A 24,306-nucleotide genomic window follows, 5' to 3' on the forward strand; every position below is an offset into this window, starting at 1 on the left:
AACACACACGTAGAAATAGCTGACTATTTGCGAACATTTGTTGTATTGTAAAAGGGCTGAAACAAAAGAGCTGCGGAAACGGACCGTGGTCGGACTAAACTAAACTAAATGGTGTTAACAGAATGCAACCAGCAAATAACCGATGCATTTTAAATGTCGCTCGTGCGAGTAGTTACAATGCGCGATCGCGAGTAGTTCAAGTGACTAATGAACGTCATTGAACAAAGGAAATGTGGAGGTGGTATCGGATGTTGGCTGTCATTGCGGGTCTTATTAAATGTTAATTTTCTTCAATGCGAAAACTCCTTACGAAGTGAACGTGTGCCGTTAAGTGCTTAATTTTCTTTAATTATGAATTTTAGTGCTTCAGAAGCATTAAGTAATCCAGATAATTCAGAGAGTAATTTAGAAGAGATGCTTGCCGTGTTAAAAAGAAATAATATGTAAGTAGATATTTTAATTATAATCCCTTCGCTGTTGTCATTATTTGTATCACGTAGACAGGTCAAAATTCAAAAGTAAAATGTGTGTTATGGGTGGCCGAATGGCTATGATGTGTGTTTTGATACACTCGCGGAGCACGTGGGCGCGTAAATTGTACCAATTGGTAGTTGTCATGATTTTTAGGTGAACTTTCCTACATTATTATCAGTAATATGTGTAAGGTTACATTTTTGTGCTAGTGAAGTGAACTAGTCACACGGCTAATTATAAACCTTCAAGTAGGCGTTGATGCAGGCGACTATTTATTTGGTCTACTGTACTCTTAACGTGGAATTTTCCACTGTTTGTAGTCCAAAGTTAAACTGAATATTTATTTTTAAAATCGTTTATTATTGCTGTTATCGACAATTTATTTATGTTATCCGTAATTCGTAGTAAGGCTAATGATAGTTAGTGAAATTACTTTGTTTAATTAGCTAAAATACAGTTCTTTTAATAACTAAGTATTTATGCAATGACATTTCCATTGCCACATTCGAGCGTTGCAACGTTTTATTTTCATGCAGAAAAATACCTACAGCCTAATTTACTTTCTGTATGATAAAACTCCATTCTGCATGGTGATAAATATCCCAATTGCGGAATGGTAAATGGCACTTGAACTGTCTGATAACAAATCTTATTATATTCGAACATTGCGAATGGTTAATCTTAATCTGTAAAGTGAAGATAACTGACACCAAAATATACAATGACGTTCCAGGTGGAATTTTAAAATATTTATATTCCAATTTAGATAATTGAAGCAATTTTTAATTTATCTACACAAAAATGTAATCAAATTGTAGTGTCGAGGATTACTATACAACTACCAATACGCGTTACACAAGCACAACAGATGTTGCCTTAGGCGCAATAATTTTGTCACTGTATTATAGGCAGTGGCGGATTAATCATAAGCCCAAGAAGCATTGAATAAAATTGTGTCGAGGAGTCAAGGGTATCAAAGTAGAGAGCCCTGGTTTCATGGATTCATGAATGTGACGAAAGTTTTGAATTTGATTCAAACGTTTTATTATTGAAATGCTTACCCATTTACTTACCTATATTGTTCTGATCACAATTTTGTAACTATGGGGAAAGCTGAAGAAGAGCTTTGGACGAGGTTTAGGAGGAAATTAAGGGAAGGATTTGTTTACCTGAAAGGCCACTTGACCTTTTTTTTACACACAAGCCACTACTTAATCCCGTTGATAATAAAAAATCAATTAAAAACGAAAAAGGTAGAAAATAAGTTTTTCTATTCAGTGCAAGAATTTATTGATTATGTCTCTTAATAGAAAGTTATTATTATATTATTATTATTATTAAATCGTTGAACTATAATTTGTTAGAAATAAACTTTCTATTTCTTACTTATAATAACTTATAATTTTGTATTGCTGTCCGTCTGTCTGTCCGTGTGCACGATAACTTTGTGTAGAAACGTCTGATCGCTTTGAAAATTGATACACATGTTCTTCAGGATTTATGAAAGGTCGCTATTGTTTTACAGTTACAGTCCAAAAACTTACCAAACCTCCAAAAAAGGTTTATTTTATATGTCTTGTTACAAAGAACATATGAATGTTCGGTTATGTGTTAGTAAATATTGCTTAAACTTCAGCAACTATGCAGATGCTAAACATATTGCGCATGTGCATTACAACTTTTGTATTTGCGCAATCCCATTTTTACCGCATTTTTTAAAAATTAAAAAAAATGTGTTAATGTTTGCGTTTTGTCCGTCCATCCCGNCTAAAAATTATGTGTGCGCATGCCCAGTCCCTGCGGAATGGGACTGCGCAATGCCAACTTTCCTATTTATGGAGATATTTCTTTGAAATTGGAACCACAGATGCTTCTAGTAAAGGCAAACATTTCGCAAATAGTAAAATTATGTGTAGACATGCGCAGTGACTGCGCAATGCCAACTTTCTTATTTATGGAGATATTTCTTTGAAATTTTAACCACAGATGCTTCTAGTAAAGGCAAACATTTCACATAGTAAAAATTATGTAGACATGCGCAGTGATTGCGCAATGCGAACTTTCCTATTTACTGAGATTTTTCTTTAAAATTTTAACCACAGATGCTTCTAGTAAAGGCAAACATTGCGCACATACTAAAAATTATGTGTGCGCAGTCCCTGCGCAATGCCAACTTTCCTATTTATGGAGATATTTCTTTGAAATTGGAACCACAGATGCTTCTAGTAAAGGCAAACATTTCGCAAATAGTAAAAATTATCAGTGACTGCGCAATGGCAATTTTCTTATTTATGGAGATATTTCTTTGAAATTTTAATCACAGATGCTTCTAGTAAAGGCAAACATTTCACACATAGTAAAAATTATGTAGACATGCGCAGTGACTGCGCAATGCGAACTTTCCTATTTACTGAGATTTTTCTTTGAAATTTTAACCCCACATGCTTCTAGTAAAGGCAAACATTGCGCACATACTAAAAATTATGTGTGCGGATCTGCGCAATGCCAACTTTCCTATTTATGGAGATATTTCTTTGAAATTTGAACCACAGATGCTTCTAGTAAAGGCAAACATTTCGCAAATAGTAAAAATTATGTGTAGGCATGCGCAGTGACTGCGCAATGCCAACTTTCTTATTTATGGAGATATTTCTTTGAAATTTGAACCACTGATGCTCCTAGTAAAGGCAACAACTTGTTGATTGCAGCGTTATCGGAGATCGGGGATTTCATTGAGGCAACTGAAGACGTCTTGATTATGGGAGACTTTAATTTCCCATTAACTGTCGGAAATCGGGTAGAGAAATTTCTTCAAGAGAAATTCAATATAGTGATCATCTCTCCCCGAACAGTGACAACGAATGGCGGAACAATAATTGACGGAGTTTTTGGCAAAATGGTCAACTACACTGTTGATTGTTCGGTTTACGAGTCGTACTGTTCATACCATCGTCCAATTATTATTAGAGTTCGTGAAAATTAATAAAGAAATATATGTTTGCATAAACCTTATTTTATAATTAAAATTTTCTGATAAAATACTGATTGCTAATGCAATACTGATCCGTCACGCCAAAAATGCGCTGAAGTCTCATCGATGCACATACGTAATTTTTTTTACACACAAGCCACTACTTAATCCCGTTGATAATAAAAAATCAATTAAAAACGAAAAAGGTAGAAAATAAGTTTTTCTATTCAGTGCAAGAATTTATTGATTATGTCTCTTAATAGAAAGTTATTATTATATTATTATTATTATTAAATCGTTGAACTATAATTTGTTAGAAATAAACTTTCTATTTCTTACTTATAATAACTTATAATTTTGTATTGCTGTCCGTCTGTCTGTCCGTGTGCACGATAACTTTGTGTAGAAACGTCTGATCGCTTTGAAAATTGATACACATGTTCTTCAGGATTTATGAAAGGTCGCTATTGTTTTACAGTTACAGTCCAAAAACTTACCAAACCTCCAAAAAAGGTTTATTTTATATGTCTTGTTACAAAGAACATATGAATGTTCGGTTATGTGTTAGTAAATATTGCTTAAACTTCAGCAACTATGCAGATGCTAAACATATTGCGCATGTGCATTACAACTTTTGTATTTGCGCAATCCCATTTTTACCGCATTTTTTAAAAATTAAAAAAAATGTGTTAATGTTTGCGTTTTGTCCGTCCATCCGTTTTACTTTCAAAAACAGCATCTCAGGAAATAATTCGTGGGGGGCCCCCTTTTAGACAGCGAAATTTGATGGCCGTCTGGCACACCTTCGAGGTATACTGCAAAAAATTTCAGGACTCGAGGACCATTCGCCTAGAAGTACTTCAAAACGGTAGAATTGGGTCCGGACGGACAAAACGCAAACAATAGCACATTTTTTTCATTCTTAAAAAATGCGCTAAAAAGAACTTCTAGTGTGGGACCTAGTGATGTGAATTGTAAAATAACGATTTGTAAGTTACATCAAAAACTGTTATATTACACGTAACTTTACAAGAGGTCGGTTGTTTTATGTAATTTAATTTATGCCTTTTATGAAATCTACGTAACTTACGTTTTTTTATTTAAAAAACAGTAATTTTTGTAAATGTACATAAATGTAATCGCTATTTGATACATTTTGATCGGTACTACCACATACCATCAACTGTACTACCAACGTAAACGATTCACCGTTGAGCCTAGTTTGGTTTAATGAAGATGCTACAGGCTACAGCATCTAATTCGCGATCTGGAACTTCTTCCAAACGACGCATGATGACGAAATACCTACTGCTTGGGTACTTTATTTAACAAGTGTATTTGTTTTCAAACACTCACAAAATTCAATAAGGTTTATGGAATATTAAAAAAAACATAAATTACATAAAATACCATAAAAAACATAAACAATTGGTAATTTTGCGCGTAATATTACGCAGTTTAAAAAAAACTTGTAACTTCACAACACTAGACTGGGACCATACCCAAGCGGAACTGCGGATTTCCAGTTTATTTGCAAAAATATGTTTGTTTTGGTCCCCTCTACTACCTAATTTTTTTTAATATTCTGTAAAGTAAATGCGCCAGTAGTGAACCGCTTGTGGACAGATTAAAAAAAATTAAGAAGATATGTTGGCTTGCGCGACTGTTAGTTTCTTGTTCCTGAAGCACTAACTCAAAGCACACATGCGCAGAAGGCAGTGTGGCAAATCTAAACATGTGTATGGAAAAGTACGGATCATTTTGGACTCATTTATGAACTATTTAGCCAAGAAACCTTTTTTTTTTGAGAAATGATGGATTTTTAAAAATATACGTCAATATATTAAGCATTTTCACTCAAGATTAATCATCTACAACAGTGTTTCTCAAACTCGCGGCACCCCTAGTATTATTTATTTTTTTTGCTTTTTTACAGATATTAAAGAGACTTCTGTCTTTACAAAAAAAATTTCTAAATACAAAAGCATTTAAAACTAGTTGTCAGGCAAACTCCTGACTTGACTTTCCGACTACTACATTTAGAAAATGCCCTCTAGCGCCTTTTTTGTAGACCTCATCAAGATTCATCTTTTTTGTTATTGACATTTTTCACTCTGATGCTTACTTTTAGAGAAAAATGAAATTTAGAAAAATAAAATAAATAGTTTAACTTTTCAATTCAAAACTTCTCAAAAACAAAGGAACTCACAAAAAAAAGTAATGAACTTTTTTGTAGAGTTTTTGGCTAGTGTTTTTTTAAATTTCTTCAAGTCGTTATGACTCTCAAAATTTTGACACTCTTTTTACATTTTAATACTAAAATATTTAAATTTTTAAATGTTGTGTGCCATGACATAGTAATGTTAGTTGAGAAAGCTTTGTAAAATCGAATCGAAAAAACCGACTTTTGTTTTCAAAGCTTTTTCATACAAAATTATGTTGTGAAATGAATTTTTCCACTTCAATTACAACTGTTTTAACATTCGGCTAAAATCTAAAAATTAAAATATTTTGAGATTAAAATGTCAAAAGTGGAAGTGGTATACGTATTCAGAATGCCATGCTCTATCGAAATATGTAATAATATATAGGGGGTTCTATTTGAAATTCAAAAGTTATCATTTCCAGGGGCAACTTTGAAGAAGAGGGTAAGTAGAACCTAAATCCAAATTTTTATGAAAATCGATACTGTTTCGCAAAATTGTACGGAAATCGGTCATTTATTGAATTTATTGAATTTTTGGGTCCTATAAACTGAACATTATTCATATAGAAGCATAATCTCGAGTATAACAGTCGTACAGTTCTAGACGAATTTTAGTGAAGGTCCATAATCACAGTCCAACAAATGATGCGCCAATTTCGCACTTCATCCCATTTTTAGCTTCCTAGCATGTGCTAGGTAGCTATTGCGATAGCCGTTTTTTGAACATTTCAAAATTTCATCAAATGTCGACGTTTTAGACCATTTTAAGCAACTTTTAAAGAATAAAATTTTTTTCCGTCTGTATGTACGTACGTACGTACGTACGTTTGTTGGCAATTTTCTGAGAAAACGGCTCGACAGATTTTGTTGAAATTTTGTATATTTTAGGCATACCGAAGAGAAAAATAACGGGCCGGATTTTTGAAAAAAAATTTTGGAGCGCCGTAACGGCATCGAACTTTTTTTTTTCAAATAGCAACCTAAAATTTTTATTCTATTATTTGGAAGACCTTATTTTCCTGTGTACAACCTACAAAAAATTGGGCCGGGTTATATTATCAAAAAACGGAGACAAAAATTGTCAAAGTCAAAAAATTGTGTTGCATATGTGCAAAACGCAACGATCTTGTTTCTGAAGCAATTAAACGAAATTTCTATGGTAAGTCCCTGTACCAGCAAACAAAATTCATGCGCAAAAATCGTGTTGCGCATGCGCAGAAATGCAACTTTCTTATTTATGGAACAATTTTAACGAAATTTGGATGGTAGGTCCTCCTAATAAAAGAAAACAAAATGCATGCGCAAAAAATCGAGTTGCGCATGTGCAACATCCAACTTTCTTATTTATGGAGCAATTTTAACGAAAATTGGATGGTAGGTTCCTCTAATAAAAGCAAGCAAAATGCATGCGCAAAAATGCAATTTTCTTATTTATGGAACAATTAAAACGAAATTTGGATGGTAGGTCCTCTTAATAAAAGAAAACAAAATGCATGCGCAAAAAATCGAGTTGCGCATGTGCAACATCCAACTTTCTTATTTAACGAAAATTGGATGGTAGGTCCCTCTAATAAAAGCAAACAAAATGCATGCGCAAAAATCGTGTTGCGCATGCGCAGAAATGCAACTTTCTTATTTATGGAACAATTTTAACGAAATTTAGATGGTAGGTCCTTTTAATAAAAGCTAACAAAATGCATGCGCAAAAAGAGTGTTGCGCATGTGCAACATCCAACTTTCTTATTTATGGAGCAATTTTAACGAAATTTGGATGGTAGGTCCCTCTAATAAAAGCAAACAAAATGCATGCGTAAAAATTGACGTTTTAGATCATTCTAAGCAATTTAAAGAATAAATTTTTCCCGTCTGTAAGTGCGTACATATGTTGGCAATTTTTGGTTTCAGCTAGGAAGCTATTCTGTCAAGAATTTGACACCTGGTTTGAAAACGCAATCTCTGTTAGCGGTTCTAATTGCACCTGCAGTACTTTTATAATCCTAGAAAGTATTTAAAACAGTTTCTCAAGGCCACCCTTAAACAAATCGGTACCCTTAAAAAATCACAATCAGCAGAAATGGCCAAAAATTTAAATTTTTAATAATCTAATATTTGCTAGTAATCACAGCCTAACAAAGGATGTGCTGACATATCACGCCACCTCATTTGTTGAACATTTTTTCGAACTTTCTGAATTGATATTTTTTATTTAGATTCAAAACAAAAATTTAAAAAAACGCCATCCTCGATAAACACCTTTTTATGAAGCAGTTTTTTCTTTTATCACAACTATGACCAAGGATAGAGCTGTTTGCGCATTCGACTTGGTCCGAGAAACATAGTTAACTACAGATGTGTACAAAAAAGTCGTTTGCAAATTACTACAATTCTCAAATGTTTGCTACAATTCCCAGACTTGCTGCCGCTGTAATCATCAAATTACTGCCACAAGCCCGATTAGAAAGAATCTGAAAACACGCGATCCCAAACAATCCTATTAATTATGAACGCTACGAAAAAAACGTTAATGATACTACAATTAAATATTTTTATATTTTAATTAAGTAATCATAGCTAATTTGGATAATCAGTTTATTAGTTGATTATTTGTTAGTCCATCATCTTAAAAAAAGGCTAAATAATTATCAAAATTTAATATTGCCATACCCTTTATTTTTTATATTTCACTTTTTAGTTCAAAGTTTGAGTTCTGATGGCGAAGTATGTTTTTTTTACAATTTTTGTTATTTATTCATTGAGAGTATATTCTATAAGAAAATTGTGAAAGTAATCTTGAACCGTATTGTTGGTGCTAGTAATGCCACCTGACTGACTTTTAACGCTTGCATAAAAACAAATTGACTTTAAATTTTAAAAAAGTCCCTTCTAGGGAAAATTTGTGCATATGAGCCTTTTATTCATCCGTCCGTCCGTCTGTAAATCTCGGCACTGGAAAATCATAAAAAATTCGTTAATCTCAAGGTTAATCTATTGGCTTCCGATTACTACTGCAAGAAAATTTTCGAACCAGAACACAATGCATTTAAATTTTACACCCACAAAGTCTCAAATTATACACTTAATAATATTTTGCGTTAAAGAATCAAATAGGCTGCCTAAACTTTCTTTAAAATACCGTCGTTACATGTTTTATGTGTGAACGATCGTTTTTGTACAAAAATTGTCCACCGTCAAGGTTCACTTATGATGTTTCGTCATTTTGCCTACAATATCCAGTGATATGTGTAATCAACAGTTCAGTCTTAGATAGGTTTCCGATATTATAACCACAAGTTTGCAGTTCTTAGTATTGTACGCATGTTTTAGGTAGTGAGAGATACAAAACAATTTTAGGGCGCAGTTCAACTTATTCAAATTAAAAATCCCTGTTTTCGCTTGGAACGCCAATAGTCGACTCAAAACTGCAATGAATTGTGTGGCAATGTATAATTCCCAAAGAACTTTTGCTTTGGCACAGATAAGGTGGGTTATTATTAAACATTATGTGTTATATCTGGTAATTATTCTAAAACAGCGTATGAAGCCGGTTGGTATCTGAATTGTGTTTCCGATTTTTTCTATATTCTCAGTAAGCCTATTGACATGTTTTTTTTTATTTTCAGGGAGGAGTTTATGTTAAATAGTAAACGTTCAGCTATGAGTGCGTCTTTCGCCGACTGTTTTAAGGTGTCTCTGGGCACAGGGCCTCTGTGGTGGTCCTGATGTCCCTAACAAGGAAAACGAAGGTCCACCACCACTAAGGCTTACTTTTAAAACAGCTCGTCAACCCTGGGATGCAGTCTTGCTTAAACAAACTTTATTTGTCGCACTACCTCCCACGATGCTTCCTGAAGGATCAAGAGAGGCTTTTATTGCACTTTTAGAAGCGGCCGAAGAACAGTTAAAATGTAGACATGTGGTTGTGGTGAGTTTACACATTTATTTTTATACAAAAGCACATCATTTTATGCATGATAATTGATAAGCTATCTCTAATAGTCATATAAAAATAAAGTTAACTGCGCAAAAGTGAGATCAATTGGCATTGATGTAAACATAATCCATGCCAGCTTAAATTTTGGCACATTTTCTCTTTTATTTTTATGAACGCTATAACAATTATTTAATGAACCATAACATATTACCTGCCCTGGTATGGATTTGCCACAAATCCATTCGAATATTGTTTTATCCTTAAAAAATAAAAAATTGTTATCATTTACTACGGTCGACGTACCTTGATTACTCCCAGTAATTGTTTAGAAATAGTTTTCAAAAACAATGGGCTATTTACGGTGTTTAAGTTTGAAGGTTGATAAATAAGACGATAATATTTTGCAAATTGACAGATCTTTTTGTTAACACTTAAAACCGTAAAATTATTGCCCATTTTTACCTCCTAATTAATATAATTTGGCCACTGACCAATGTAAATATTTACATAGTTCTGCCAAAATGACAACAGAAAGGTGTTTATAACAATACACAAATATCAAATCAATAGTACATAATATGCCCGAATTTGACATTAAAAATCAAATGTAGCTAATATTATTTGTTTTATTAATTTCAGGTTTTTGAAAAAGATCGCCCAGATCGATCCACTTTAATTCGCACATTCATGTTTCTTGGATTCGCTATCTTATCACCGACTTCGCAAATTTTGCCATCCTCTCTTGGAGCTCAAAATATATGTATGCTGTATCTCATAGAGTAGTTAACATCCAGACCGGTTCTCATACCTGTTACAATACTAGTATATTACTTAATTTAATTAATAGAATTACTTCTTTTATTAGAGATCATTGTTTATATTTAGGTGTGTTGACTAAAATACTATAAGAAATATATTTTCTATAAAGTGTAATTAGTTAGATAGACGGGAGGTAGAGGTATGTTTTAAGTACTATATAACAATCATTTATTGTAAAAGTACAAATTCAAATGTGCATAAGCTCATCGTTTTTTTGTATGTTACTGTATGCTTTAGATATAGGTAGTGTTTGTAGTATGTTTTGTTGAACAGGTATGAGCTAATATTATCTAAGTAAGCCTTGGTGTCATTTTAAGGTCCTAGTAAGTATATACATAATAAATGTTAAAAAAAACAAAAAAATATTAGAATATAGGAACACTTAACAATTTTCAGTCTTGATTTGTATAATTCCCTTTCACTTTATATGACTTCACATGCTTCATTTTTAGAATGTATCATCATTTGTATTAACACACTATGATTTTTTGTAGTAATAAATAGTTTTGTTTGAACTTATTTGTATGTCTATAATTAATTGTAAGGTGAGGTAACCAAAGTTGTACTTGAAATATTTGTGATTTTTGTCATTTACTACTATAGTATTATTTTAAATATTGCGTTTAGATTTTTGCTTTGAAGTATTCATTCCATTGCAGTAATAAAACAGTAATCTTACGATAAATATTATAATTTAAAAAAATAAAAGTAATAAGTAAATTTATTATTTTTATACTTTCGTTTATTTTGCATTAATTACAACTTCAGGTCTGACCTACTCTTTTTTTTCCTTGATTACATACATATGGAAATTCGGACAGCATATAAGAGAATTTAATCAGCCCCATACAACACATTGAAATGAGAAAGTATTTATTTAAAAAAGTTTCTTTTCCAAATAGTCTTCATTGTTACCTAGAATTTCATCGGTCCTGAGATTTTTCTTATTTTTTCATCGTTTCATCATATATTTTTTGAGAATTTCTGTATCGCACATAATTTCCTCGGTTTCTCTCCAGAATTTGTTGTAAATTGCCCTTTGTTTTTCCCCAAGGTCACAAGATAAGTGACGTTGGTATTTATATTAAAAATAACTAATCAAATTTCGTTAGAACTTGCTCTTCACTTTCCCAAAATTACTAACCATTATTTCCAGAATTTCGTTGTATTTTTTTGCCCGGTTAATCGAGCAAGTCAATTTTAGTTTTGAAGGTGTTAAATTACACCCCAACAATTTTATATAGGGAGGGGTGGTAAACGTTAGTTCAATACGATTTTGGGCGTATAAATTCAATGATTATGATTTCTATAAATTCAATGATTCTATTTTCAGCACAGGCGCGGAGGGGGGGGGGGAGTCGTCACTGCTTGGGGCGCTTCTCGAAACTTATATTTTTGCGCTGTTATCACTCGCACAACTCATGATCTATGATGTTGGAGGGTGGGAAACGTCTGAAGGAGACAATGCTTTGTCTATGGAGACAATAATTATTTTTATTTTTTTTTTTGGACAGGTGGGGAAATGCATTACGCACACTCCAGATGGAGGTCTGGAGTAGTGTGGGACTCTCCCATTATTTGGGCATACCCACTAAAACCCCACCTGAGGCTTCGGCTTCTAAGGCCATTTGCCAATCTATTTCCTACTTATAGCAGCTAAGATATCACAGTTTTAAGATGCATACTAGTTACATATATATCACAGATTTTCAGCTCAAACGTACAGTCATAGGACATATTATTACAAACATTTTATCACAGTTTACTTATCACATTTATGGTGCTTAGAAATCGCAGTACTTCTGAGCATTTATTTACAGTGCTAAAATTCTCTTCCCATATGTCACTTATTTGATAGAGGTTACGGGCATCTTGGTATTCTGGACAAACACAAACTATATGCTCCGGTGTTAGGTTTACATCACACCTTACGCAATGAGGATGATCTTCACCGGCCAACAAAAAAACAATGTGTCAAGGCAGTATGGCCAAGCCGGAGTCTATATAGTTTTATCAAAGCGGAACGATTCGTATTAACAAGAAACAGTGGTCCTAGGCTGGGCTTGACCCTCTTCAAGAATGTGTCAGATGTCCTCCACTGGTCACTCCAACGCTCATTTATTTGAGCTTTTACAAGCCTGCCTCGAACTATTTTAGACAAATCTGCAAAATTTGCTTCATGGAGTTCTAAGTGTCTCAGTTCTTCTCTAGCTCTTTCTCCTATCGTTCTACATCTATTTAGACGAGCATTTGTGATCTCATTTGTAAGCAAGTGATGGTTCGGGTGACTGTTATCTAGAGACACTTTAAGATAATAGTTTACCGCAGAATCTGCTTTCGGCGAAGAGTTAAAGGAATAATGTTTGCTTCCACGTGAAGTGAGGCGACAGGAGTTGTTGGGTATGCTCCAAGAGAATACCTTATTGCAAGGTTCTGGATTTTATCTAGTGCTCCTAATAAAGTGTTGTTACCGCATGTCAGGTAGGCAGGGCTACCATAATCAATTTTTGATAGAATCAATGCTCTGTATAAGTATGTTAAGTAGAGTCTTAGCATGCGCACCCCATTTATTATGAGCTAAAACTCTGACTATGTTCAGCAACCTCCTACTTGTAGTAACAATGTTTTGCAGGTGTCTAAACCATCTTAATTCACGGTCAAATGTTAACCCCAGGAACTTGACCTCTTGATGGGGTACACTTATAATTCGATCATTCATAAACAGGACTGGGTCGTAGTGAGGTTTACGAAGTCGACAGAAGTGTCGATCTTTTTATACGTAGTACCGGGTGATTCATTAGAAGTGATGATATCTTGAATTTCGCGCGTAAGGTTTTAGTGTTTTTTGCATTATTAAATTGACGGTTTGAATTTCGTTAGTAATTTTGTTCTGTCATGACTGTCATTTAAGGAACCAGTGTCGCCGTTAATTGTTGCGTGCCATTTGCGGTTTATTACTTTTCCATTTTGAACCATTTTTAGAGTTGATGCACTAAAATATGTAAGAAACGTGACTGTGTCTAGTGTTATGTTTATAATTTGTGGTAAAACAGAAGCAGTATTTGTAGATTATAAATAAGTAAACGATTTACTGAAAGCATGATGATACACCACTGCAATTAAATAAATGATTATCAGTAAGTACCTACCAACTTCATAATTTTTTTGATTTGCGGGAAATTCAAACTGTCATCACTTCTATAATGAATCACCCGGTATAACCATACAGGGTGTTTTTTTAAAGATGGGCCATAGAAAGTACACCTATCAATTATCATAACGCAATGTAAAGGCGTTAAGTTATTTAAAATGGGCCATAGGGAAATTTACATTGCGCAAATTGTTCTCAAATCTTGGCCAGCACTTATAGTTATTTCATGACAGTTCTCGATCTCAATCCTTCAAATTGCATCAACGAAGCGGCAACATGTATTCCGCTCCGCCGCTGAAAAGATGTTGATGTACAATTTATACAAGAGTGGGCACAGTAGCTGAGTGGTAATGCGGGCTTGTCAGTGCCAAGTAAAAAAGTATTGTTTGGTTGCTGGTAGAAGACAATTCGAGCACCGATTGTAATTTTATACGTTTATATCTCATTTGAACAAATTTGTTGATCTAGCAACAATTTCTACAGTACTGTGGCAGATGATTCGCGAGGAAGCTATGACTGAAACAATTGATGCAATGTAAATTTGCCTATGACCCAATTTAAATAACTCAACGCCTTTACATATTGCTTGGAAAAGAGCACTCTCAACAAGAAAATGGAATGTCTGAAAGACACATATCTCGGTAGGGGTCAACACTTTCAAATCCGTATATTTCGAAATCTCAGAAGAGGGTGTGTACTCTCGAAGAGAAAATGAAAGGTCTGGACAAGAAGCGTCTGCCAGTGTACTTTGCGTAGTATACTCAGCGACGGACCTATGGGGGGGCAGGCTGTCCCTCCAATACTTAACTAGTTGGCAATTTTGACAAGAGTTGGTAATTTTCATTACCAGTTGGCGAATGCCGCGAAAGTAGATAAATCGACCATTGAAGGAATGAGGAATTGCGGCAAAATCTATAAAAAAGACTTTAATAGGAAAGTCACTTCCTTCTTCAACACAAGGTTGGTATTTTGGTAATGCTTTTAATTAGTATTAGAGACCGTATACTGATATCCTACATGATTTATTAGACTTGGAAATACCACTTAATACTTAATAGATACTACCCATTTGAGTTGGAAATTTTGAGTTGAGTTGGCAAAATGTCATGTCTGCCCCCCCCCCCCAATTTTCTTGTCTAGGTCCGTCCCTGATATCAGGGAAAATATACAAGATATCGAAAAGTTTTGGGTTCTTAATACTATTACAGAAATATTCCTAGGCAGCAAGCAGGATTGGTCATCGAGGTCAAAGTTGCATTTTCTTCACTGTCAAATTTATAAGGTGCTTTTGATTTAATACACATTGAAGTTAGTGTCCAGCGCCTAGTCAATAGATGGTGTATCAGTTAAAATATTTCTAAATCATGGAGCCACTGTTCTTAATACACAACTGGTAACGGGCGATCAAAAATGAGTTGCTGTCGAGTCACTTTTGGAAGTTAACAAAATAAACAAAAGTTCCAAAGGTGACTAGACAGCAAGTAATTTTTGATCGCACAGTACATCCAAAAGTTACAAATATCTGCAATTTGGTGTAATGAAATAAAAGAAAATTTACACAAATTTTATTTTAATTATCAAAATAGATAAAACTTATGCATCAGCGATAGTAACTTCTACTTCTACACCTGGCTCAATTGAAATTGACGTAATTTGCTTGACAATTTCAGAGGGCGAGTGAAGATCGATCACGCGCTTATGAATCCTCATTTGGAAACGATCCCAAGTTTTAGAACCCTCTCCGCAAGGAGTTTTACGTGTAGTTATGCGTAAAACTTTCGTCGGCATGCGAACTGGACCCTTCACCCTCAGCTTTTGCTTCTTTGCCCCAGTAATGAGATCAGAACAGACTTTCTCCAATGATCGCACATTTCTGGAGGTTAAGGTAATACGAATGCGATGGATAGGTGCAGCCTCTTGCCCTGGTTTTTCGGGATTTTCTTTTAAGCTTGCCTGAAAGAAAGAGAAAAACATTTCAGACACGTGTGCACATAACCAAACATTTTAATGGCACTGGAAAAGATACAATAACAGTAAATCTATTGATCGCTAGTATGTGGACGGAGCATATTTACCATGTTTATTCAAATTTCCTGGTCGAGGTAACCGATTTTCCTACAGAAAATGGAAAGTGCTGAACCAGGACGTTACACTGGTCGTCAACTTATGAAAGGAAAGGAAATTTAGAAAATTTGACAGCTAATCAGTATGTTATACCAACACAATAAAACCAAAATCACTAAATTGAAACATACACTGTGTTTGCAAAAAATTAACGAATTCGACATACGAGTTTGAAAATAAGACGACCGATGAATTCTATTATTGAGGCGCTTTCTTTCGGCTACTTCGCGATCATGATTTCAAGATCGTGATTCGTAGGATCACGTTTTACGAAAGAACACGCGAATTTAAATAAAAGTAGGGTTAAGTTTACGTAGCACACATTTGCATTCGAATTACGTATTTTTTGTTTGGATTATGAAAATAATTTAACTACAAGTGGAAGTACTTGCACGATTATGCTCCTCTTCAGTTACAAATATTGACTAATCTAACATTTGAGCAAAAATATCCTTGCATTTATAGGTTAGGAATTCGTGATCATAAAACTTTTATGTTCAGTTTGTTCACGATTTTAGCAATCATGATCATAAGATCACACTTCGAAAGAACGTGATTTGACAATCCAAACGCGTTTGGATCACCGAAAGAAAACGCCTTTGGTTGCACAGTTTGTGATACTAAATCAAAGATGGAGGCGAATAAATCTCACTATTGGCCTTATCAATCTTGTCACTTGCCTTGTAAATTGTATTATTTGTTTTGCACCATAAAATTCAAGCTCATGAGAAGAGCAGGGTGGAGCCAATATGTATAAATAAACACTAACCAATAAAATTGAATTCCTTCTCTAGCTAGGAAAACATTAGACTAGACGAATCGTAGCGATAAGTTGGAACGTGTGAACAATAACTTACAGCTATCGGCCGCGATCGCTACGATTTGTGACTCGCAGTTTCAGTTTTTCTTCACAATACCTACACGGAGAAACTAACCTTAACAACTCAACACTTTCATCCATTCTCCAATTTCTTCCAGTCATTGGGGTTGATGTCGAAATTCGTTCAACAATACCTACTGCATGAGAAAATGCTCTTTTCTTCAGCAACTACTAGCGGCTCCATTTTCTTTTTGATCTTCGCAACTTTTTCGCACTTTTTCCTATACTTATTTGATTTCATTGTATCAATTTTGAGCATACCTTGAGTGTGAGTGTGAGCGTCACCATAGTGTGAAACATGTTTAAAAAGTAGATATATGGATTTACATGTTGTTTTTTCCTATGTCTACTTTTAAATGATAAAATCCTTCTGAAGGACGTCTAATTTTATGCATCTAAAGTAACTTTTTAAAACAAATAAGCATCTGACTGTCATTAGGTAATTAATTTGAATATTTTTGCTTTAACTTTACAGAAAACAAATCTCTTACACTCCTTAAACTGTTACCGTCACTATACCAATTGACAATATCAACTTTTTCTTCAGTTGATTACATCGCACACGAATGAAAGTAAAAATACGTAAGCCAAAGCAACAATAATCAATTTAATTAATAAGACAGCCAGATCTATTTGTTTTAAGAAGTTATTTTGGGTGCATAAAGTTAGGCACCCTTCAGAAGGATTTTGTCATTTAAAAGTAGACAAACAATACACCAACATCCCTGCCTGGTTTCACAAACGATGATTAAGGTTAATCAATGATTAAAAATATTAGAATGTTAGCCACCTTTGATTATACAATGGTTCTATGTGAAAATTGCAATTTCATATTAAAATACGATTTCGGGTAAAATTCAATACACAACTTCAGTAAAATGACACTACTTGACTCGGAAATTAAAGTACTCGGCTCCACAGTGGCCTCGTGCTTCAATATTTCTACGTGTTTTGTATTAGGACATTTTTTTATTGAATGATTAGGCATAGACGTACGAGTTATATGATGTGTTATGTTTATCATCAATCACGTATATGGTACCTATATTTATATTAGCATAAATAAAATGAAGTAAACATCACGAAAATGTCCTTTGCAATTGGTACACCAGACCAAAGCGACCAAACGAATTCTTAAAATTGGCAATGAGTCAAAGCAACACGTAGATTACCTTATACAAATACAAGGAATGTTAATTCAATTAGGTCAATGAGCCAATAAGTATTGACAATAATCTTTAAATGCCTACTATTTAATGTGCATGGGGATAAACGCCTAAATTTCGTAATCGGCGAATTCCCAATTGTAATCCAAATTAGTTCGCGATGTAAATTCGTGTATTGACAGGGTGTGACAATCTATGTATACGAATGACGTAACCATTTAAATCTTCAAGTGTGTATTTATACACGACCGTTTACAAAAAGTAGTACCGTCACGAATCTACACATTTTTTTTATAATTCGTACCGTTTATCGTCGTTATTAGACGGGTACCACAATTGTCGGAGTGTATCAATCTGAAGCGATCGTCAAATCAGTTCAATATTGCCGGTGAATAAAATTTAATTGCGACATTAAAGGTTAGTTTTAAATGGACGAGGTAGTTCGAGGGCGAGATGGTACGAGTCGTTTCGTTTGTTGTTTACAGTTAGTGGCCCATCCCAGTTTGCTGTGAATGTGTGTGCCGTTTATCTGAGACTTTTGAATCAAACTTAATGGATAACATTTGCTAATAACGTAAGCGTTAGATTAAGTAAGACAAATACCCGAAGGCGGTTTTACAATTTCGTTAAAATCCCTTTAATGCATTGCAAAGCAATTGTTTTCATCGTGAGGTAGGTACCTGAACGGTACGATTTGTAAAAGGCACCCTTTCTTTATATTTATCCGCCTCTTAAATAAACCATAAAGATCATATTATGTCTTGAGCATATAAATAATAAAATCAATAAACTGAATTTCTATTCTAACCTACTTTTAATTTTGTGTCAAATACAGATGTGAACAGTTTTGTAAAACTTGCTTTGGACGTCTATCGCAATTACTTTTAAGTGAGGTAAATACCTAGGTGTACTTTTTTGCTGAATGTCACTGACCTATTAGATGCATTGTTTTAAATAATCTGACAGAATTTCTCATGTGGGTGTAAAAATGCTTGCAAAATAGTTCCATTATGCATATTTCAATACAGAAAACTCTTGAAACAATTGAATTTCTTAAACATGTATCTTAGTGTTCCTAGAAGTATGTCTCATTTCCTTTAATTTATCAAATTAAGGAATGTGCAGTAAGTACCTACTGGTAAGTGATTATCATTATATAAATGCCTCTTGTCTGAATGATATCACCTCGGATATCACATTATGCTATATTTTTAGAGATTATGCCATTGCCAAAAATTACGAATGAATTAAAATTTCCTCATTGTGGTTATTTGTACAAAGAGCAGAGATTGTGTCCTAAAAAAAATAGTTATAAATAATTATTGAATTGAACTTTTATGATAAGATCACTCACTGACTCATTTCTGATTAAATTAAATCACAATAATAGTTCACAACCTTGGCGATAATTAATTGCATTTTGTGATAGGCTTGCTTTAATGATGTCATTGTCGTGCAGATGTGATGGTATGATTGAGTAATTTAATTTTGGCAGAGTGAATCTATTTGGTATTTCTGCCCTGGTGAAATACGAATCAGTGTAGGTTACCCACCAGTCTTGCTCTTTGAAACATTAAACAATTAAAGTTTTTATAATACATAGGTATTATAACATGTTCCAGATAACCCTCGAGATAACCCTTCAAGAGTTCTCAAAGTTTCGCTAAGATAGTTTTGAATAGAGACTTATAATTAGAAAAAGATGAAGGATTTTTACTTTGTTACGAAGAAATACAAAACAGTGTTGAAGTTAAGTTGAAATTAGAGGATTTTTTAGAGGAATTTTTAATATTTGAAATGCTATGAAAAATATTCAACATGCAAAATGCCAAAATCCAATATGGCGTTGATAAGAAAAAATGAAGAAGAATCATTAGAAACGGGATGAGATATTCGAATTCTCCATAAAGAAGTGTTTGAATAATGTTTTTGGGTAGAAGTTAGAAAAAATGAAAATCAGAAATGTTCGTTTTTTGGTTTTTCAAAACTATTGAAGATATTTCAAATTTCTTTTCAGATTATTATTCAGGACTAAAAATTAAAATTCGCATCATTGCTTTCACTTAACCAACTTGCTATCCCCTAAGGTAATAAGATTCAATTTTTTTTTCATTTCAATTTTGTTACCTTTGGACAATGGATTAACATTGTGTAAGGGTACAACAAGATTACTTAGTTGCAGGTTTAAATTAAAAAGTAAATAAATTTATTTGCAGATGTTTACGAATTCATCAATTTTATAGATTGCATTTTGTACTAACTTTTTTAATTTCCACCTGAATTTTGTATACAAATTTTGAGTTTTGATTAGGGCATTTTTTCTAAATTAGGATGCACTCTGTTTTAAAAGTTTCTTTATTAATGTCTCAGGGTGACAGAATACACTCGAGAATGCAATCTATCCATAAAGGCTTTTTAAGGGAATTTTTCGAAAGAATTTCCTCTATGACAAGAAATTTTCCATAAAATTTGTCCAATAGGTACTCCCCGAGGTACTCTCTTAAAATTTGGGTGTTGTGCACGGGTGCACCATCCTGTTGAAACCAGCAGTTTCCGACTTTTGCTTTTTTTTTGTTGTGTTGTGTTCGTTGTATTCAATACAGTGTGTACTGTTTTTACTGGGTTTTGCATTGATTTTTCATGGAATTATTTTAAAAACTTATCAGCAACTATTGGTCTATCTATTGGTGTTTTTTTCAGAATTTTAAAAAAAGGTCATTTTTGACGCAATAGGGAGCTGCGTGAAGTGGGCTCCTATATTTTCAACATATGATTATTTATGAAGAATTCTAGAACTTTATGGGGGGTCTCTCAATTGTACAATTTTATAAATGACGGCCTAATTTCACATGCGGCGACAGCTGTCCTCCAAAGACTATATTTGCGAGAAATTCTTACAGCATTTTCTTGTTGTGCTGCTCCAGTAGTTATATAACTGTGTTGACTTCCGGTGTCTCTAATTTCTCTGAACTAAGACTGCTTTCCCGATTTCCTCAACAATATTAACCTTCAAAATTTCAAGTACTGGGGAGTGCACTGATCATACATATTCTGCTGTATTTTCTCTCCCACTATGACATCCTCTTTCTTCGATGACTTTTGTTTATTAACCTGTGAGCATACAATTTGATAATGACATTATTCACATCAAACTTTCTTCTTGCATTTCCTGGAAGGGTGACCAATTTTCAAGCACCTGAAGCCAGCATTTTTCTCAATCACGATTTTCTCCTTACCTTCATAGGCCATTTCTTTCGCTTTCCTTCATTTGGTAGCCGAATTTTTATCACAAAAGATGCATAAATCCTTCCCTACCACATTTGATAACAATCCGGAGGCTGTGGGAACATTATCTTCTTCAATATTGCTTTTATTCTGGTGTTCTCCCCTCCTACCATTCCATTTTGATTGTTGTGGTGATGATGTAGTTGACTGAAACCCTTCAGGTGTAAGGGAAATCCGTATTTTGTTCTGTACTTTTTGACGCATACAATTTCTCAAAAACTTCTACCTAAACTTTTGTGACACCAATTGAGATCCACCTTGAGCCCAAAGTAGGCTTCTCTGCCAAGCTTAAAGTAGTGACTCGGGAATGCTTGATTCAACCAGTGGGTATAACGATACCGCTGGAGGGGCCATTTCAAGTTGTAGAATGTTCAAACTGCAAAGATGAGATTCCAATGGCAATTTCTCTTTGTTGTGTACGTTGGTGATGACAGCCCAAAAACTGCCCAAACCTTAAAAAAAAGAGTTTCTTCTATCCTTGTTACAAAGAACATATGAATGTCTGGGTTTCTCTGTTAGTAAATATTTCTTAAACCTCAAGCAACTATTCAGATGCAAAAATAAATTGCGCATGCGCAACCTAACTTTTCTACTTGCGCAATCCAATTTTTTTGTTAAAGATCTTTGTATGTAGGCACACACCTCAAGTAAAAGTAAAACTAATGCGCAAGTTTTTCTGGATGAGGTGTTAGCCAATGCATGATTTACCTCCTTGTAAAACTTTTATACTTGAATCCGAATTATCGTCAATTTGATGGTCCATCATGTTGATGCTCAAAAATTGTCAAAATGGAACTATGGAAAGCAATTATTTTCATAATTAGGAATTCTGTTTGTTTTTACTGATCGATCGAACTGTAAAATTGCTTGTACGCTTTTTGTTTCGTTTACTCAGCCCATCAAGCCCAGACAGAAGCAAGCGCACACATAAAATCAATCAGTATTTATTTATTACTTCTTATATGTAGCTATTATTTTAATCGCATCTGACAAATTCATTATTTATAGCTTCACAGTTTACTAATTGGAATTGTTTGTTTCAGATCTCTCAACTAAAATGCCAGAAGAGAAGAAAATGGCAGTCGACTCCGAAATGGACAACGCCTCTCCAATTAAAAATAAAACTGCTACGGCAGGTCGGACAGCTTTAGCTCAGATTGCCATGCTAGATGGTAGTCTTCTTGATATTTATATAGAGGTAATCAATTTTCATTACTTACTGTTTTATTTTTGTAGCGAGTTTATTAACACTTCAGAGATTATTTTTAGACTGATATGATGAAACAAATGGACATTTAAATCTCTGTAACCCATATAAACATCAATATTTGTAAACTGGCGTAGATTCTTTTTCTTCTACATTTTCAGAATGGTGGAAATAAGTAGAAGTGATTTAGATAAAACAAATTTTAATCAAACTATGCCTTTTTCTCATTAACCTTGCAAGATTGTTGGAAACACTTAGTTTATTTTAGGTACTTATCTATAGCGATTATGTACCTACCTAATTTGACTTCTATGATGTAGAAGCTACAGAAAACCATATTGGAAGTGAAATTTTAGATATTCTAGCCGTTTGTCATACATTTTCTGTCTTTTATGTAACGTGGAGTAGAGGATAATGTGCAAAATCAGATCTACTTATGTATTAGTGCCATGGTTTCAATTTCAAGGTCTTTTGACTGGAGTAGGAAATTGCTCACTTGATACTTTTACACAGTTCCTTCAACCACACCGATTTTCCGAACCTGGGATGTGGGTTTCCACAGGCCATATCATTTCCAGTGGCTATTAAATGATAACAGTCTAACACACTTGGCAAACTGAAACCTTGGAAGAATCGCTTGGTTTTTAGTATGGAGCAAGTATTGTGAATCGGCATTGGTACTATAATTTGTATTATATTAAGTTGTTGAGCAATTTCATTGTCAAGAACAGGAGGGGGTTACTGTAACGGAACCGTTTATTAATTTTCAGGCTAGAAATTCGCCAGCTTAATTTCGTGATGTTTTCGTTTTTCAATATTAGCAGTTTGTAAAACACTATTTCTAACACAATTCCAAATAACTTTTTTAATACGTTGTACTGAGCTAATGTTGTATTTGTTCTAGAAAAAAGCGAAAGGACTCGAATTATTGCATAAAGTTTGTGATGCCATTAACCTAGTTGAAAGAGATTATTTCGGTTTAATATATTCGGATCGTCATGACTCTAGAAATTGGTTAGATTTAGAAAAACGAGTAACTAAATTCGTTAAAGGTACGTAGTTCTCTTTGCAAACCAAATCGATTACCTTTTGTTTCCAGTTGAACCCTGGAAGTTTAGTTTTGAAGTGAAGTTTTACCCGCCGGATCCAGCTCAACTTCAAGAGGATATTACCCGTTATCAATTATGCTTACAAATTCGAAACGATATTTTGAACAATCGATTACCGTGTTCGTTTGTAACCCACGCGTTACTCGGGTCATACTTAGTACAATCCGAATTGGGGGATTACGATCCGGACAGTATGGGTCGCAATTACTTACACGAATTTAAGTTTGCCCCCAACCAAACGCAAGAGTTAGAAGATAAAGTGATGGAGCTTCATCGAACGCATAAGTAGATTCAGTGGAAATGTTCACAGTAGTTGTGCTAAATTTCTTTATTTTCAGAGGTCAAACGCCGGCTGAAGCGGAATTAAACTATTTAGAGAATGCGAAAAAATTGGCCATGTATGGCGTAGACTTACATCCTGCTAAGGATTCGGAAGGTGTCGATATAATGTTAGGTAGGTACACTTGATCGTTTAATAACAACTCATTAATTGCAATTGTTAGGTGTATGTGCCTCAGGACTGTTAGTTTATAGAGAGCGATTGAGAATTAATCGTTTCGCCTGGCCAAAAATACTCAAAATTAGCTATAAGCGTCATAATTTTTACATCAAGATTCGTCCCGGTGAATTTGAGCAGTTTGAGTCTACCATTGGTTTTAAGCTGGCGAATCATAGAGCTGCGAAAAAGCTGTGGAAAACTTGTGTGGAACATCACACGTTCTTTAGGTAAGAGAATGTAGCAAAGCAAACATGCTCTATTGTAGATAAAACTAGATAGATAGGTAAATGTTTTAATGTAATGGCTTTTGTTAAGATTGTAGCGAAATACTGACCAGAAACTAAAAACAAGTAAAAAGGTTTTCACCCGAAGGTGAGTAACTTCAGCGCATTTTCCATGAATGATCAGTACTTCACAAAAGGCCATAGCTATGTGCGTTGTGATTTTCTTTACTAGAGGCACATATGATTAAAATTTCAAAGAA

The 24,306-nt window shown here is 34.1% G+C and overlaps 3 protein-coding genes across 7 annotated transcripts in view; 2 read left to right on the top strand and 1 right to left on the bottom strand.

Annotated features, from left to right (window-relative positions):
• The first annotated feature begins 231 nt into the window (after window positions 1-231).
• Window positions 232-10,916, top strand: LOC116171481 (ornithine decarboxylase antizyme). The gene is given in 4 exon segments (XM_031488349.1): window positions 232-443; window positions 9,272-9,368; window positions 9,370-9,573; window positions 10,222-10,916. Coding segments are annotated over 4 exon segments (537 nt in total). The 5' UTR covers window positions 232-351; the 3' UTR covers window positions 10,366-10,916.
• Window positions 10,917-15,145: 4,229 nt separating this feature from the next.
• On the bottom strand, window positions 15,146-16,844 carry LOC116172055 (40S ribosomal protein S20). The gene is made up of 2 exons (XM_031489201.1): window positions 16,818-16,844; window positions 15,146-15,505 (listed from the first exon to the last, which is right to left on the bottom strand). The coding sequence occupies exons 1-2, from the start codon at window positions 16,842-16,844 to the stop codon at window positions 15,146-15,148; spliced, it is 387 nt and encodes a 128-aa protein (XP_031345061.1).
• Window positions 16,845-17,963: 1,119 nt separating this feature from the next.
• The window catches only part of LOC116171522 (protein 4.1 homolog), a 33,509-nt gene continuing 27,166 nt past the window's right edge, over window positions 17,964-24,306 (top strand). For 2 of the 5 annotated variants that reach the window (XM_031488422.1, XM_031488439.1), the window contains exons 1-6: window positions 18,156-18,296; window positions 22,051-22,205; window positions 23,119-23,266; window positions 23,314-23,608; window positions 23,662-23,777; window positions 23,827-24,049. In XM_031488422.1, the coding sequence (XP_031344282.1) occupies window positions 22,065-22,205; window positions 23,119-23,266; window positions 23,314-23,608; window positions 23,662-23,777; window positions 23,827-24,049 (923 nt within the window). In that variant the 5' untranslated portion in view covers window positions 18,156-18,296; window positions 22,051-22,064. The other 3 variants (XM_031488404.1, XM_031488430.1, XM_031488412.1) reach the window with 2 other exon arrangements.

This window comes from Photinus pyralis, unplaced genomic scaffold (genome assembly GCF_008802855.1).
Source record: "Photinus pyralis isolate 1611_PpyrPB1 unplaced genomic scaffold, Ppyr1.3 Ppyr1.4_LG1, whole genome shotgun sequence".
In the NCBI taxonomy this organism is placed as follows: Eukaryota; Metazoa; Arthropoda; class Insecta; order Coleoptera; family Lampyridae; genus Photinus; species Photinus pyralis.

Excerpts from the sequence above, each read along its gene's own strand:
- LOC116172055 (XM_031489201.1), bottom strand. The coding sequence starts at position 16,844 with ATGGTGACGCTCACACTCACACTCAAG. Across the intron at positions 15,506-16,817 it reads CGCTCACACTCACACTCAAG|GCAAGCTTAAAAGAAAATCC; the intron begins GTATGCTCAAAA and ends TCTTTCTTTCAG.